At 35.9% G+C, this 16,844-nt stretch overlaps 1 protein-coding gene across 1 annotated transcript in view; it reads right to left on the bottom strand.

Moving 5' to 3' along the window:
• DCC (DCC netrin 1 receptor) overlaps window positions 1–16,844 on the bottom strand; it is a 727,087-nt gene that overhangs the window by 62,504 nt on the left and 647,739 nt on the right. The window contains exon 23 of the mRNA XM_029921550.1: window positions 5,143–5,305. Coding sequence (XP_029777410.1) covers window positions 5,143–5,305 — 163 coding nt within the window. The remainder of the gene's footprint in view (window positions 1–5,142; window positions 5,306–16,844) is intronic.

The raw sequence follows: 16,844 nt of genomic DNA on the forward strand, positions 1-16,844 counted from the left end.
CAGGGAATCAGCTGTGACTCAAGTTTGAGAAACATCGCCTTAGTGAATTTGGTTTTGTTTGTTTTTATTTTAAACCTAGTTTTTGCATTAATATAGAATATGTCATGTTTATCCCTCCCTACATGCACCTACATGCATCTCACAGACACCGGTAGTCTTCCAGCTTCCAAAATTAGCCATAGGATGCAAGGGTCTCTTCCCACCCCATGGATTACTGAAGAAAAGCAAAGCAAGCAAGCGTGCAAGGCTCACTGCTGTCTCTTTCTCATACTGCAGGCAAAGTTTTCACAGCATAGTCAAGTGTTGGTGTTTTTTGTTCTTTCTCTCCACCTCTTCTCTCTCTCTCTCTCACTGTACTTTTGCCCAGAATGCCTTCACAATTCTATTTACTTGCAATCTACTGACTCTTAAAGACTTCTTCAAGCCTTTCTCTTCCTGACCATGTAGGTGAGTGTCATCTTAGCACACCTAAATTATTTCCCTTGTCTCTTTCTTTACCACTCACATTGCATTGCTGACCATCTCTCTTACTGAGCTGGCCAGATGCTTCAGTGTGTGACTTGGTTTCCTCCAGTGAGACTGAAGCAAATTCTGTTTCTTTCACTTACCCAACAGTGTCCATTGTTTTGCAACATGTATTCATGTATTTATTCAGTGAACATTTACAGAATACTGAGTATGTGCCAAGAAATGTACTAAGTACTAGAAATGAAAAGATAGGTGAAACATTGGGAGCTTAATAAACGAATGGAAAATGGCACAGCTACTGTGAAATTCTGCATTGTTGGAGTCATGGGCAGGCATGGGTCCTGGAAGTTGGTAAAGCAGAAAAAGCAAGGGACCAAATCATAGGAGGTTTTCCCTACAATAAAAACATTTTTAATAATATCAGAAAGTCATTGGGAAATTGCAGAAAGATCTTTAGCTCAAGAGTTAACATTTAATCAGATCTGTTACTTTGTATAATGCAGATCATATACTGAACACATAGTAATCATTTGAATTAAATAATAAGAATTTTTCATTATTGACTTGGAAGTATTTTTTTTTTGCAAGATTCTCTAATTTTTTATTGGCCTCTCTGTTTCTTTGCACATAACCTACTACTGTAAGAGAAGTTTGTTTCTTCAATCACTTTTAATCAATATGTTTAGGGTATGAAGGGATAAAAGCCAACATTGGTTTAGTATCCATTTTATTCAAGACTGTGCCCTTTGAAGTTCTACAATACTAACATTTCATAGATTCTTTTGTCACACTGTAATAAATTACTAAATCCCTTTCTCTGCTTAGGCATCCTCTGTTCAGGTTGCTCACAGGAGGCAGAAAAATAGCTCTGTGCTAATTCTCATGGTCACATAGGTGTGTGTCCAAGATCTGATGGAAGGTTGAGGCAAGGACACTGCCCCTCTGGGGATTTACAAAAGGCTTCAGAAAGGAAGAAGGCCTAGAGGGAGTGTGAAAAAATATTCAAGTTCACCAGGAAAAATATATTAGAATGTATAAGTACCTGCCCTATTTCTTCTATCTAAATATTTCCCAAAGGTTTCCCACTCCCTAATTCTCTATATTGATTATTTTCATCCTACCAACTGCTATGAAAAGCAAAATTAAAAGCTTGTATTCAAAACCCAGGGAACATGGGTCTTAGATATTCAAATAAACCTGTGTTTTCTGTGGTGGAATATAGATACACTGAAGACCTAAAAAGTTGCCTCTGTGGAATAGGGAAAAATAATTAAAATGTTAAAAATGTGAAAATCAGTGAATGTAACCTACTAAGCTACAGTCCAGTAGATTTTATTTAAGAGTTTACACATCTGATTGTCAGCACTGAAAATGATTATTTTTGTCAAGAATTGGACTAATATTTAAAAGTTGCCATATACTTGTCAAATCAAATAGTACGTTTACTCAATTGGTGACTCTATCAAGTAAAAGGTGAATTTTATTTACATAATTAAATTTAATTTTTTTTAGACAAGCTGTTGATAATCTACCCAGGTAATTCCCTTCAAAATGTGATAACCATATGTCCTACATTTCCAGAAGATTCTCAATGTCAAATCTTTTGTCTTTAGTATCGATAGATACATTCTACTTATAACCCTTATTCTATAGCTTGGCTGGGAAAATGTTATTACTTTATTAAAAGGCAAAAAACCCCACATCCACTTCCCATTAACTTAAGCTTTCATAAACACATTTTTTCCTTCTATTCTATTCTAATTTCACTAATTCAAAATGTGCAAGGGGAGTCTCTTCAAAGTAGTATGCAATGTTAAATTAAAAATTAGAAAGAAATAAAAAAATATTTTTATTTTACATTAATTTGATGCCAAATGTTACCATGTGATTCTATAATTTGATAGTATTCCATGGGGAATTTCAGGGTTCTGAGGTGGAAAAGATGATAGAATGTATTTAGCCCTGTTTTTCATTTGAGGAAATGACATTCAGGGATTAGATTTCATTAAACACCACTAACTTAATTCAAGAAATGGAGAATCAGAACTAGAACTTGGGTTCTATCTTCTTTTAGTTATTTTATATCATAAAAATAAAATGTTACCAACTAGAATGTGAATCAATCAGATAACTATCTCATTATTAAATAAATATATGTGTATGAAAAACCATACAATAAAATGTATGGACATTACTTGAAGTATTACCAACAGTGCACATAAATATGTTTCAAATCCATTGAATGCAATTCAAGAGCCCCAATAAAACACAAAGACAATTTACAGTCTCCAGCACCAACAGATAAAGAGATATTGAAGCAGCCCATGAATGTGTTTCCTATTTCACTTTATTAATTACATGAAACTCTCATTTTTCTGAGAGTTCTGTAAGGGACATTATTTCTGTTTTAGATTGGAATTGATTTTGCTTCATCTGCATCACTTAATTTGTTCGAAAAGTCTCAGTGATGGTGGTATCAGGAGGAAGGATCCTCAGTGAAATCAAGAAAAGCTAAATTCAAACTCAGGAGTATCTTGAAGGATATAATGTTCTTTTTCACATTTTTTTCTGTTAACATATACAAAGAGGCCTGGACGAATGCCAATGGGTCTGTTACAGGAGAAAGATGAGGCAAAATTGTGAAAATATGCCAAGTAAATATTAAGAGATTTTGAGTGAAGGCAGAGGAAAAACCAAAGGACAGAAGCTACAAATTCACTTGCTTTGGTTTTCAGCCATTCATAGAGTGATCTATTCTTTCATTCATCTCCTAATTTTAAAAATGAGTCCTACCCAGAGTTCGGTCTCTACCCTTTCTAAATAAAACCTTCAAGCTCCTAACAAGTGCTGAGTGTGGGCTTTAAGACAATTTAGGAGTTTCTCAAAAAAGCATGAAATCCTACTTTTGCACATGGAGAAGACAGGCATTTTCTCCAGGAGGAAACAGAATATGTCCGGGAATTCAATTCATCCGGTTGATAAAATCCTCCAACATTCTTCTCAGAAGGATAAAAATGAATAAAACAAAACACCTCGCTACAGATGGTTCAGGTAATTAAACTTAGTTTAGTGAACACATCCATGTTTGTAAAGCTTTCATAAAACAGGCCACGCGTAGTTGTGGTGCTTTCCCTACTTTCCTTTATGTGACTCTTTCTTGGCTCTATTTCAGAGACCTGCCACATAGATGTTCTCCAATTCTGTGTCTGCACAACCTCTTTCCTGGGACTATTCCATTGAGAGACTGTCCAGTGCCTTACTCCATTACAGTTCTGTTTTCTCCAGTGCCTCACTAGGTGTCCAGCACATTGGAAGTTCTGTGCAGTTATGATCTCCCAGAATGCTCACACATGAGAGCAAGGTTCGCTCAGTCTCTCTGGCTTCTTGTTTAAGCACAACAGATTAGCACACCAGCTATCACTAGCTTGAAGATAGTCCAATCTCATACATGCAGCCAAAAATAAATAAATAAATAAAATTTGTCCTGCAACATAAATAAATTAAATACAAAGACTGCATCTACCTTCCTATGTCACTTTCTTTAGCTTGTACATCTTTCTGTATCCTATTTCTAAATACCTCTCTCTCTCTTCAAAAGGTTGGAAGATACAATACAGATCCACAAATGGGTCATAGGATTTTTAAGAAAGAGAAACTAAGGTATTAGCAAGGGAGGAGAAACAATGATTTGTTAGAGAATCTTTCTCTGACTCTGTGTGTAGCATATAGTTGTCAAATCAGCTACCTATAGGCCTATAGGCTTTCAGAACCGGCACTGTGCCTGAGGCCAAAGGAAAAAAAAATCAAGGTTAGATCTTATTAGAGCCAATTCAGTGAGAGAGCACAGCTGAAAGGGACATATCAGCCTGGATTTGAAAAGTGCTAGAGAGGCAGAGAATAACCAGGAGATTATTGCTGATTCCAACAACTGGCTGACACAAGGTTAATATGTTGGTTATGGATGTTGCTGGAAGGGGATAAACTGAATTAAAACCATCTTTCCATTCTAAACTTTGACTTTGATGTATCATTCTCTGCATGGGCCAGACCGTAGAATTGCATAATACAGAAACATTTTTAAGCCCCTCAAAAGGTTGAATTTCTGAGAATCAACCACAGCCGGGAAATCTGAACATTGTGAATTTCTAGGATCTCTCTTCTATCCTAAGTTCTATCTCCAAACTAAATACTCCATGGTATTATAACTATATTGAGTTTGGTAGTCTTTCTTGCAACAAGCATTGATTAAATGCCTACAGGCCTCCTTGCCAGAATTGATAAATACTTTTAAAGGAACACACATCTCCAACATTTTATATATAATTGCAGACAGGGCGATGAACTGGGATATGATGAAATCCATTTTCTAAATGTTGCTAAAGGAACACCTGCGCTCATCTGAAAGGAAGGATCTGGATCAGAGAAGTCAAGTCAAGCAGAAATGCCAATTGGTCTCCAGGTGGATTCTATTATTAAGTCTGAAAATCTAGCCCCACTCACTCCAGTTATGGGCCTTAAATGAACAAAAGGCAAGGTTTTGCTCAGGTCAGAGGATAAGGAATATGCAGTAAATTATGGAAAAGAACACAGGAAGAGACCTCTCAAAAACATAACTCAAGGAGGTGATAGGTCAAACAGAGACCTCTCCCCTCTTAGGAACCAGCTGTTACCTACTTTCTCTGCTGGGCTGAAGAGCGCCGGGTGCAAATCACAGCCACGATCACTACCACCAGCACTGTGATGACGCCAACGGTGACCACAATGATTACAAGCAGGTTGCTGTTCTTTTGAGGAGTGACACTGCCATGTGGGGGGTGCATCTGGCCAATGGGTGGCTCTGGGAAAAGACAGGCAAATGGAGATCAGATTTAGGGGTAGTGAGAGCTCGGTGCTTATCAAGTTCTTAAGAATGTGAAAATTCCTATTATTTTGGGCATTCTTGAAGCTGGGGGAGGAAAGCAATGAAAAAATAAAAAACTATGTTATCTCCCCAAGAAAATCGAATATATGTCTACACAAAATCTTGTACAGAAACACTCATAGTGACATTATTTAGAATAGCCCAAAGTGGAAACAACCCAAATGCCCATTGACTGAAGAATGGATAAACAAAATGTGGTGCTTCCATATAGTGGAGTGTTACCCAGCATTAAAAAGGAATGAGGAACTGATACACGCTATGATACGCATGTACCTTAAAAACGTTATTCTAAGTGAAAGAAGCCAGACACAAAAGGTCAATATTGTATGATTCCATTTATACAAAATATCCAGAATAGGAAAATCTGTAGAGACAGAATGTAGATTAGTGTTTGTCAGTGGATGGGAGGAGTGAATGGGGAAGGACAGCAAATGGGAAGGGTCTCCCTTGGAGATGGTGAAAATGTTCTGGAATTAGATAGTGGTGCTGGTGGCACAACCTCATAAATATAACTAAAAGCCACTGACTTGGTGCACTTTCAGAGGATGAATTTGTAGTATGTGAATTTTTTCTCATTTCTTTAAAAAAGGAATTAACCTGTCAGCTTGAGTAGAAAGTGGGGAGAGGAGGAAGGTTACTTTGTACTGTGAGTATTCCAGGGTTATGAGAACCACAGGAGGTGGTGCTTCATTAGAAAATACTATTTATTTGATGGTGTTAAAGACCAACTATTTGACTCCAATCACTTACAATTTATTTCAATTTTTTTAAAGAAGCTGTTTATGAAACTTTAACTGTGTATTTAATTTTCAACCTATTAAAAGTGCATGAATCCCTCTTAAAAGTTGTCACGTGGTTCGGAAGCGTGTCATAAAATCCTGAGCTGAATGTTGTCCTGTCTTATAGTAGTACCTCATGGAAGGCAATATTTAGGTGAAAGTTACAGACTAATAAGACATTTTTAAAATAATTTGCTTATGTAAACAAGAATGGCTTGTGACACTTTAAACTTCTTTCTTTAAATGTTCAGTGAGCAGTTAGAAATATTATATTCTCCATCATATTATTCATTAGATCACAACTTTTTAAAAAGTAAACATTAGCTTATTTTATTTGTAAGTTAATTTAAAGAGGTGCCTGGGTGGCTCAGTTGGTTAAGTATCTGACTTTGGGTCAGCTTGTGATCTCAGGGTTTGTGAGTTTGAGTCCCACGTTGGGCTCTCTGCTGTCAGCACAGAGCCAGCTTTGGATCCTGTCCCCCTCTCTGACCCTCCCCCACTCTCTCTCCCCCATCTTTCTCTCAAAAATAAACTTTGGAAAAAAAAAAGAGGGGCACCTGGGTGGCTCAGTTGGTTAAGTTGTCTGACGTCAGCTCAGGTCATGATCTCACTGTTCATGAATTTGAGCCTCACATTGGGCTCTCTGCTGTGGATCTTTGTTCCCTTCCCACCTCATTCTCTCTCTCTCTCTCTCTCTCTCTCTCTCTAATATAAATAAACATTTAAAATATGTACATATGGGTGGCTCAGTTGGTTAATTGTCCGACTTCGACTCAGGTCATGATCTCACAGTCCATGGGTTTAAGCCCTGAGTCAGGCTCTGTGCTGACAGCTTAGAAGCTGGAGCCTGCTTTGCATTCTGTGACTCCCACTCTCTCTGCCACTCCCCCACCTGTGCTCTGTTTCTCTTTCAAAAATAAATAAAAACATCTAAAATATATACTTATAAATTAATTTAAAAAGTCACAGAAAGCAGTGAGTTTGGGCATTTTCCTAGATCTAAATTTGAATGTGCTTCTTAACAAGCTATATTAGCTTTCTATACCTCCTGAGTGAAATATTTAGGTCTTTTACACCCTCAGTGCCTTTGTCTGTAAAATGGAAATAAGAATACTTATTTTTTTACAGATATTGTCAGAATTAAAAATACATACAAAATAACTATCTCAGGACCTGACAGGAAATATATCAAAATCAAAGCACTATTTTTGACAAGTTATCTAAGAATCATTGTTTTTTTGAAACAATAATCACCTAAATTTAAATTATTGCTGATTCATTGTTTTTGGAAAAATATTAAACACTTCTGATATAACCTGAATCTCAGGGGAAGAACTCATCAAAAGTGCTTAAATAGCACTTTCTGTTAAATATTCTCTTATAAGTGAAAGAAATAAGATTTCCTTGAAGTAATTTTTACATTTACTACAAAGGAATGAGGCAAGTAATAAGAGGTCAGAACTTTCTGTATCATAGTTTTACTTACAATCTAAAAAGTCATTTTACAGTAGTATCTCAATATGCCCCTTATGTGCTTAATAAATTAATTTATTAGAATAAATTAACCTTTTATATGAGAGCTTACAATGAAGACAGTTGGAGATATCACGGATTTTTATTAGCATGACTTAAATTTAACAGTTCACCATTTCTGACAAGCTTAGCTTTAGTCATAGAGAGCAGTATACCTAATGAACATCTTTAAAACCTTGTAAACTAGAGTTTTTCAAATTTCTGCTCATTTGTTTTTCTTCTCCACCCAGAAAGACATCATGTTTCAAGTCAGAAAGTAATGACTCTGGACTCTGATGAACATTAATGAGGTTATATCGATGCCATTTGCCTTAGAGAGTTAGGGATCATGAAGATTCCCATTATAAATCTTTGATTCTGGGCCTTTACAGCATCCTCATAAAAGTTCCCATCAGTTTGAAACTTGATATTCAAGGTCTTTCATTAATTTCCCAATCTCAATTCAAAGGCTGAACAATCAGAATATTTGACATCAAATGGGCAGTTAAGAAAGTCAAGTGGAATGGAATTTTCTGATGTCGTTGACCCTCATTATTTGTGGTAATTTGTTCTATAGCGTTGCTGTAAACACTGAATGAAGGAATACTAAGCATTGCTCCTGGAGGCAAAGCACTGTTTGGTTCCTGGGAGCCTCTGGTTACAACATTTTTATCAGTCAATACATAACCTTGTTTTATATGTGTTTCTGTTTAAAGACGCTTTATTTAATACATAATGTTCATTCATTGACATTGAACTCACAGTCAACAACATTATAACTCATGCTTGAGTGAAGCTTAATTAACACACCCATTTTCTCCATAATGTACAGTATATAGCGTTTTGCATGTAGGAACAGTAAACAGCACTTTACCACTACATTTAAGGCTACTTTAAACACTGAAACTGCCACTAAACTCCCCACAAAAATGTGAAGAGTTGGCACTACATACACTGTAGAAAGGACACTTGTTACACTGTGAGAGCTGAAATAATAAGGCAGAGGGTCATGTTCATTTCAGCTGAGTTCATAAGCATTGGGCTACGCAAATTTTTGGCTGCTCTGTGCATGTTCACAAATGACTATAAAAGCACTACAGGTATTGATTTGGGTGATTAGAAATAAATTCTAGCAGTAAGTAAATTCACAATAACAATCTGCAAGTAATGACTATCGACCATATATTTGAACACATCAAAAGACTGATCCAGATTAGGAACAATTTTAGAGCTCACCAATCTAGATCACTACAGTGAAGAGTTCTAAAAGGTGGCCTGACTCCAGAAGAGGAAAGATGACATTTACTACCTTTTGGGCTTCAGAGGGGAAGCTGCATGATGTAATTCAGAGATTTGCAAATATCTTTCAGGACACTGTGATTATTTAATGAGATAACAGATGCAACACACTGGCCATAGGTCCCGACACGGGATTGTCACTCAATAGATATTATGATGTGGTTCAATATAATTCATTCTAGGTGATCTTTCCAAATTAAAGAAAAATATAGAGTCCTAATGTATCTGTTCCTCATGTTACTATAATAGTTTGGGTTTCCAGTGTCTGAGTAATCAAAGACCTGAATGTGTTTCATTAAAATTGGTGAGAAGATAATTTTTGAAAAGTCACACAAGGATTCCACTCATTTTTTCATGATGTTTAATTACCATAAAAGTTTCATCCTTTTTGTACTACATTAAATAAAAATAAATATATACTTCATAATCTTATGGGCCTAAAGTCTCAATTAATAATTGTAAATTTTGTTTCATGAAATAATAATACCTTTAATTTTTATAGTACTTGGGAGAGAACAGATATTGCTTGGGGACTGGACTTCTTTCCTACAATTGTGGTCTTCCCTGATAACAATTTTGTTATTAGAACACTTTGAGCTCAACATATGTCTCAATAATTTTACAGGTCTTTGAATTTGAACAGAAATTCCTATGGCACTGAATATTTCAAAGCATCTCCCCCTGGAATAAAGTGCTATATAGTCAATCAGCTGGAAGATATTTTGCAGATAATCTAGCTCAATGTTCCCTAAAATGAAATATTAATCAGCATTATAGGTTAGGGAGGAAGTTCCTTGGTCAATTAAGTTAGAAAACATATTTCTTTTCTCAAATCTTAGAATTTTGATCATGCCAATGTGAACTGTGATTTGATAGGAGAAATATGGGAAGGCATGGTAAAGAATATAACCAATTATTCTAGAAAAATGTACTGAAGATCCAGTTAGGTGCTGTGGATATAAGGCTGTAATCCAAACATGGATGGACCTTGAGGGCAAATGCTAATGAAATAAATCAGACATAGAAAGACGAATATTGCCTGATGTCACTTGTATGTGGAATCTGAAAAAGCTGAACTCATAAGGACAGAGAGTAATAGAATGATTGCTACTGAGATTGGGGGTTGGAGGAAATGGGGAGATGTTGGTCAAAAGGTATAAATTTCCAGTTATCAAATGAATAAAATCTGGGGTAACAATGAACATCCTGGTGATTTGATTTGTACTATATCTTTGAAAGTTGCATAGATTATAAATCTTAAATTTTCTCATTACAAAAAATAAATAGTAATTGTGTGATGTGATGGGGGTGTCATCTAATACTATGGTGGTGATTGTTTTACAATCTATAAGTGTTGCAAATTAACACATTGTACACTTCAAATTTATATAGTGTTATATGTATATTATACCTCAGTAAAGCCAGGGGGATGGTGATGGGCAGAGAAAATTCATGAAAAGATTCAAGCAGACAAGAAGAAAACTATAAGAGGTACATAGAGTTATGCTGTAGCCTTATACCAGCCCAACTAGTTTGAACAGAGAAGGAAAAATATCAGTATTTATTAAATGGCCTATTTTTTCCATTCCTAAAACATGTACTTTGTCTGGGTCATTTCTCACCTGGGATCAACCCATACCTCTTAGAACAAAGTAGTGAAAACTCCATTTCTGAGCTATTTTTTCTGGAATAACAGTGAGGGAGCAATAGCAAGGCTATTGAACCAGTAAAAAGTATTTATAGGACTATGCTTATATTGCTTTATAATAATTTGCATGCCATTGTCTTCATATATATTGTGTGGTCTGAGAACAGTTTTCAAATTAGAGAATTGTGTGTGTGGGGGGTAATCCAAGTAGGAAGATCCTAGCCTTATCTCCTCCCAAGAACACAACTAGGTAAGTATCAAATTAGAATACTGTGATTGCTCCCCACTCATGCACCTCTCAAAGATGCCTGATTGTTGACCTCATGGAGGTTACAACTTACTGGAAAGATGTATTAAACAGATCATGAAGTAAATAAGTATAAAATTAAAGCTATAATTGGTATTTTTAAAAAGTAGAGTTCAATCAAAAGATGGAATATGAGAACATAATAGTCCTTGAAGGAGGAGGAAGGTCATGAAAGGCCTTGTTACAGAAGTAACATTGAGGTGGAATCATGGAGTAGCCTAGGAGTTAGTTCCTATTTCTTTACAAGGGAACTGAGAGAAGATCATGTGCCTGGAACACTGGGAGCAAAAAGAAAATGGCACAAAATGATGCTGGAAAGAGAAACAAGACCCAGTTCATTCAAGAGCCTTGTAGGTCACATTCAGTTTTATCCTTAGAACAATCACAGACCATTTAAGGGCTTCAGGAAGGAAAGGGTTGGTGATGGAAAGAGAGAGACCAGCTAAGAAAATGTTAACATTCTCCAGGTGAGAAAGAGATAGATTCAACTGAAATGGTGACCATGGCAGTCAAGCAAAGTAGACAGGTGCATAATACAATCTGAAAGTAAATAATCAAAGCAGATTGGATATGAGGGGAGATAAAAAGGAAGCATCAGGTTTAGACTTAAGTGATTGTACTATGTCTGAGATGTGGCAGAGGATGAAAGACCAAAGAAGGAAAAACAAGAGCTCAGTCTTGACTATGTCAGGGTTGAGATCATATGATAAATTATAAAAAGGTAGGTAGGAGGTCTGTGTTATAAATATAAATTTGGAAGTTGGCACATATATGGAAGTGGATTAGGTCACTGAATCAAGAGCCTAACACCTCTAATGTTCAAGGAGAAGGGGAGAACCTGGCAAAAGAGAAATGAATGGCCAAAGTTCCCAGTACTTATTTGACCATGAACCACTTGTTCTTAGAGCTTCTCATGGGATCCATTACCTTGGGACGATCTTTGGGAAATGGTGATCTAGATCAGTGGTTTTTAACTGAAGAGATTTTGCTCCCTAAGGGGAAATTTGGCAAAGCTAAAGGCATTTTTGATTCTTAAAACATGGTAGAGGGGTAATACTCTTGGCATGTAGTGCATAAAGGCCAGGGATGCACAGGACAAGCCCCACAACAAAAAAACTATCCAGTCTCAAATGGCAACAGTTCTGAGGTAGAGGAATCCTGATCTAGCTTACATTTTCTATGCTCAGATGAAAAACTAAGATCCCAAGACTGATTTGATTCACACAGTACTAATACCTGATGGTTGGGATTAGTTTGGGATCTTTAAAATCTTTTGCAGTAGATAATGGTTGGATGGCAGGTAGACAGAGCCTCTTATAGACTAAAACTTGAGACCGTGGACCACTCCAATTACCTTTTCTATGAATGATGTAAAGTTTTATTTCTGGACCTTTCTTTTGACATCAAGATGTCTCTGTTGAGTGCTTACAATAGCTCACCAACTTCAGACTGATCATTTCATGCAAACATGGAAGAGCTTTTATGTACACTTTATTTAGATTAGTTAAAATCTTACTCTATTCTGTAATAAAACAAAAGTTTTTAAGAGTAGGAGGGGGACGCCTGGGTGGCTCAGTTGGTTAAGCATCCGGCTTCAGCTCAGGTCATGATCTCACGGCTCATGGGTTCAAGCCCCACGTCGAGCTCTGTGCTGACAGCTAGCTCAAAGCCTAGCACCTGCTTTGGATTCTGTGTCTCCCTCTCTCTCTGACCCTCCCTGCTCATGCTATCTCTCTCTGTCTCTCAAAAATAAATAAACAATATTAAAAAAAAAAGAGTAGGGGTCAAATTGTGGTCTTTCCTCCCAAACACACAGTGTAAGTAATGTTTTACAGAACATCTAATATGATATTTAAAAATTGATAATATTGATTTTTAGTAATATTTCACCAAAACATCAACCTATCAAACTTAATTTGGTTTTTAAAAGTTGAGATCAATACAACCACATATTTGTATGGACTGTAGATGTCTTAAAATTTACTAATTTTATAAATTACAGGAAGAGGCAACAACAAAAAGAAATTGGTGATGTATCTTTCCCAATGAGAACAGCAGGATTGAATTGAAGTGATTTTTCACAGTTGTTGTTGTTGTTGTTATTCATTCAAATATAAACTACAAAATCACAGTTTCAGAAGTTGAAGATTTTCCTGCTTTAAGAATGTGAACCATAAAATTGAATACACCATAAAAATAAAATACTACCATATCAGTACATATTAGCTTTGATTCTACCTGTCATCAGAAAATAATTTAGGAAGCCTCTTCAGTTTCCTCAATTTAATTAAGGGCTTCCAACCACAAGAGTAAACATGAACTATAGCTTTGTTTTTCTTTATTTGAATTCTAAGAGTGCATTTTTAAAAGAGTGGCATGCTATAAGAAAACATAAGTGATTAGTGAGATCTAAATTTATTTGCAACTAGCTTGAGTATCTTGACAATAAGCCATTATTCTATTATAATTCTTTGAAGGATGAATACAGGAAGTATAGGGAGATATAAGAAAACTACAATTCTCTCACTCGCAGAGGAGATATATGAAATTTTCCTTGTAGCTGAGTTCAAAAACTCAGATTTAAAAATGTTTTTGTTGATTCGGCCTAGCTTGGGTGGGTTTGGAGTTTTATCAGTCAATGTTTCATTTGTACATTGAATTGGAAATTATAACCCTTCTTAAGGCATAAGACATTAGCAGAACTTTAATTAGAAAGGTAGGGTTTTTCAGATGCCTTTGCTGATTTGCTTGTAACAACCTAAGCTAAAGTCAAATTACATATTTACCATGATTTATCAGTTAGCAAAATAGACTGGGAAACAGATTGAGTTTGCCCTCTACCATCCATGTCTCTCAGATGTTATCAATTCAATCAAGTAACCTGTAATAATTCGTTATTCTAGAAATGATTGAAGTGCTTTGTTCATCCCATTCATTCAACATGAAATACCTAAAACATCATTAAGTGATGCAGAAAATTGAGAAGGGGTGATGGGCAATGAACTATCTAAACTGGTGCAAAGTCACTGGCTATTGTTCCTCTAGTTTATCTTCATGACTTTCTCTAGTGAGATAATGTGTATCAGACTAAATTTGATTGCAATTATTTTTCTGACTAGGAATCTTAAATGGCAAAAAAAAAAAAAGAGAGAGAGAATAGAATAAGATGCATTCCCCTCAATTACTGTCATTCTCTTCATCTGAGGTCTGACTCCTGTGAAAAGTTCTTGTTGACTTATTTGTTAGCATCAAATTTGGTCTCGGGTTTCTTTTCAGAAACCTCACTGTATTTTGAAGGACAAATTCAAATAGTCAATAACAAACTTTTAAACTCAATCTGAAATTAAGACTGCTATATTTAGTAATTAAAAATACAGAAGGCTCAGTCAAATTTCAGTTATCTGTCGTTGCCTATATCTGTGCATCTCGGGATGCATATGTACATTGAGATGGATATTCCTTTCAATATTTTCCTTTAACTCATATTTTGAGTCAATTAGAAATTATTCAAATTTTACTGGCTTCCAGTATTTTTAATAGCTAAACTTGATGATTCTATCCAAAATGAGAGTTCTTTAGAACATGCAGTTTAAGAGAATGCATCGTTCTATGTTTGTGGCTTACACCTGCTCCACCTTTAACACACATGACCACTGCTTACTAGAGGATACAAATCATGAAGGGACAACTGTTCCTTCTCAGTTAAACGTTCTGACTCTCTCTTACTTTCTTGGCGCTCTGTCTTTTCAAAAAACGCCATCTTGTGCCAGCATAGGTAGTCATGCCCTTAGCAGCGGATGAATTTCAATTTGAAAGTTTCTATAGAAATAATATCTGAAAATCAGCTCTGCAGAATGACTCTAAAAAGGGGATAATGCTAATTCTTTTCACAGACTCTAAACCTAGAACCTATCTTGGGGCAAAAAACACTACAATGTTATTTCTTTACACCGTTTCAACGATGACCTTCTTTTATCCTCCCTCACATCCCTGGGATTTTTCTCACTCTCTTTCATCTTCCTGGGGTGTATTCCTTGTCTATTTGGGTATTTCCCTCTCTGTCTTTTTCTCCTGTGGGGGGGTCTAGTTTTTCAATAAAACTAGTTCATAACAAGCACACTGCACACAGTGAGGGCTTAGGAGCATTTCTAACTGACTGCATAAATGCATAAAGTGTGTTTGGCATATTGTTGACTCTGAGATAAAATATGAAGCAAAAGAATGAGTTGATAAAACTTGCACAGTTTTGGGAAGGGAACCGTCATTATCTAAACCTACTGAAGGAGCATATTCTTGGTGTGTTTTCAGTCCCAACACATCCCTCCTTTCAGCTTCCTGTTGTGAGCTCCCTAAATTGTCCCTTGTGTGTCTGAGAACCTGGAAACTACCAGAGCCAGGTATCAGCTATAGGTGGTGTCTAAACCTAAAATGCCTATAGGAGACAATAATGTTACTTAATGTGGGAAGAGGATGTGTGTACAAGACAATAGGAGGTGATGAGGATTGTAGCAACCTGGAGAGAACATTGTGGGTATAACCTTAGGTCTGATTAGAATATATTTAGGAAGCTTAAATGTAAGAACTTAAACTTATCTGGTCAAGTAAAATGCATTAATAGCAGAGGAAGGTATGCCTGGTAATTAGAAAAAAAGAGTCACCAGGTAAATATACATTCCTGAATCAACCACTGGACAGAGGAGAGGATACTGAGCCTTTAAGTGGAGCATCTGGTCTGTTGCACAGACATATATGTCCTCTTTGAGAATATAGATGCATTAGGTTATCATTGCCTATAATAGGAAATAATCACTTAACTGAACATCTTATTCCAATTTCTCACTCAGCAAGCAACTTTTGGATTGCAAATTGGTTTCCCATATGGATTTTTATTTTTATTAAAAAATTTTAATGTTTATTTGTGAGAGAGAGAAAGAGACAGAGCGTGAGTGGGGGAGGGTCAGAAAGAGAGGGAGACACCGAATCTGAAGCAGACTCCAGGCTCTGAGCTGACAGCACAGAACCCGATGTGGAGCTCAAACTCACAAGCTGGTAGATCATGATCTGAGCCGAAGTTGGAAGCTTAACTGACTGAGCCATGCAGGCGCCCCATCCCACATGTATTTTTAAATAGAAAACCACCCAAATGAATATTTATCTATTCAGTAATCAAATTTTTCATGAAAACCTAACAAAATGGTTGTATAAATATATTGTGTTATTTTCATAAAACAAAATACTATACAGTATTAACTATAAATGAAGGAGTATTTGTAAACACATGGATAAATCTTAAAAACAAAATTAAAGATGAATGCACGGTGCAACAAGGTATGTATCATATGATGCCATTTTTATCAAGTGATAAATATGTATAATAATATTATAGTGTTCAGGGATATATATCTATATAGTAAAAACAGTATTTGGGAGAGCAGTTATATCAGTGAGGAATGGAGGAAATAGTGGAGAAGCATGTGATAAGGCAGAGGTATATAACAGATTTCAATTATATGTTGACTATTTTATATCTTAACCTTGTTGATGAGTACACAAGTATTCACATTTGTATTTTGAATATATAAACAATATTTCTAGCAAACAAAACCAAACAATAACACCAGAATAAAAATTTAAAAACCTATGAAAGGAACTTATCATATATATATCAGTCCCTTAGAAGTTTGGCTAGTATTAGTCCATTCTCTCAAAGTTTCTATTTCAGCAAAAGTGAGGACAAGATCCTAGAAGACAGCTCCAAAACCAACACCAATTGCATCTTCTGCGCAGTTCTAGATACTACTTCTGTCAGGTCAACCGCAAAATATGTGAATCATCCATTAGGATGAGCAGAAATAAATGTTTAATCCTTAGAGTGTGAAGAAAAATTAGCAATAAGTTGCTAAAGGGTCT

This window comes from Suricata suricatta, chromosome 14 (assembly GCF_006229205.1).
Source record: "Suricata suricatta isolate VVHF042 chromosome 14, meerkat_22Aug2017_6uvM2_HiC, whole genome shotgun sequence".
In the NCBI taxonomy this organism is placed as follows: domain Eukaryota; kingdom Metazoa; phylum Chordata; class Mammalia; order Carnivora; family Herpestidae; genus Suricata; species Suricata suricatta.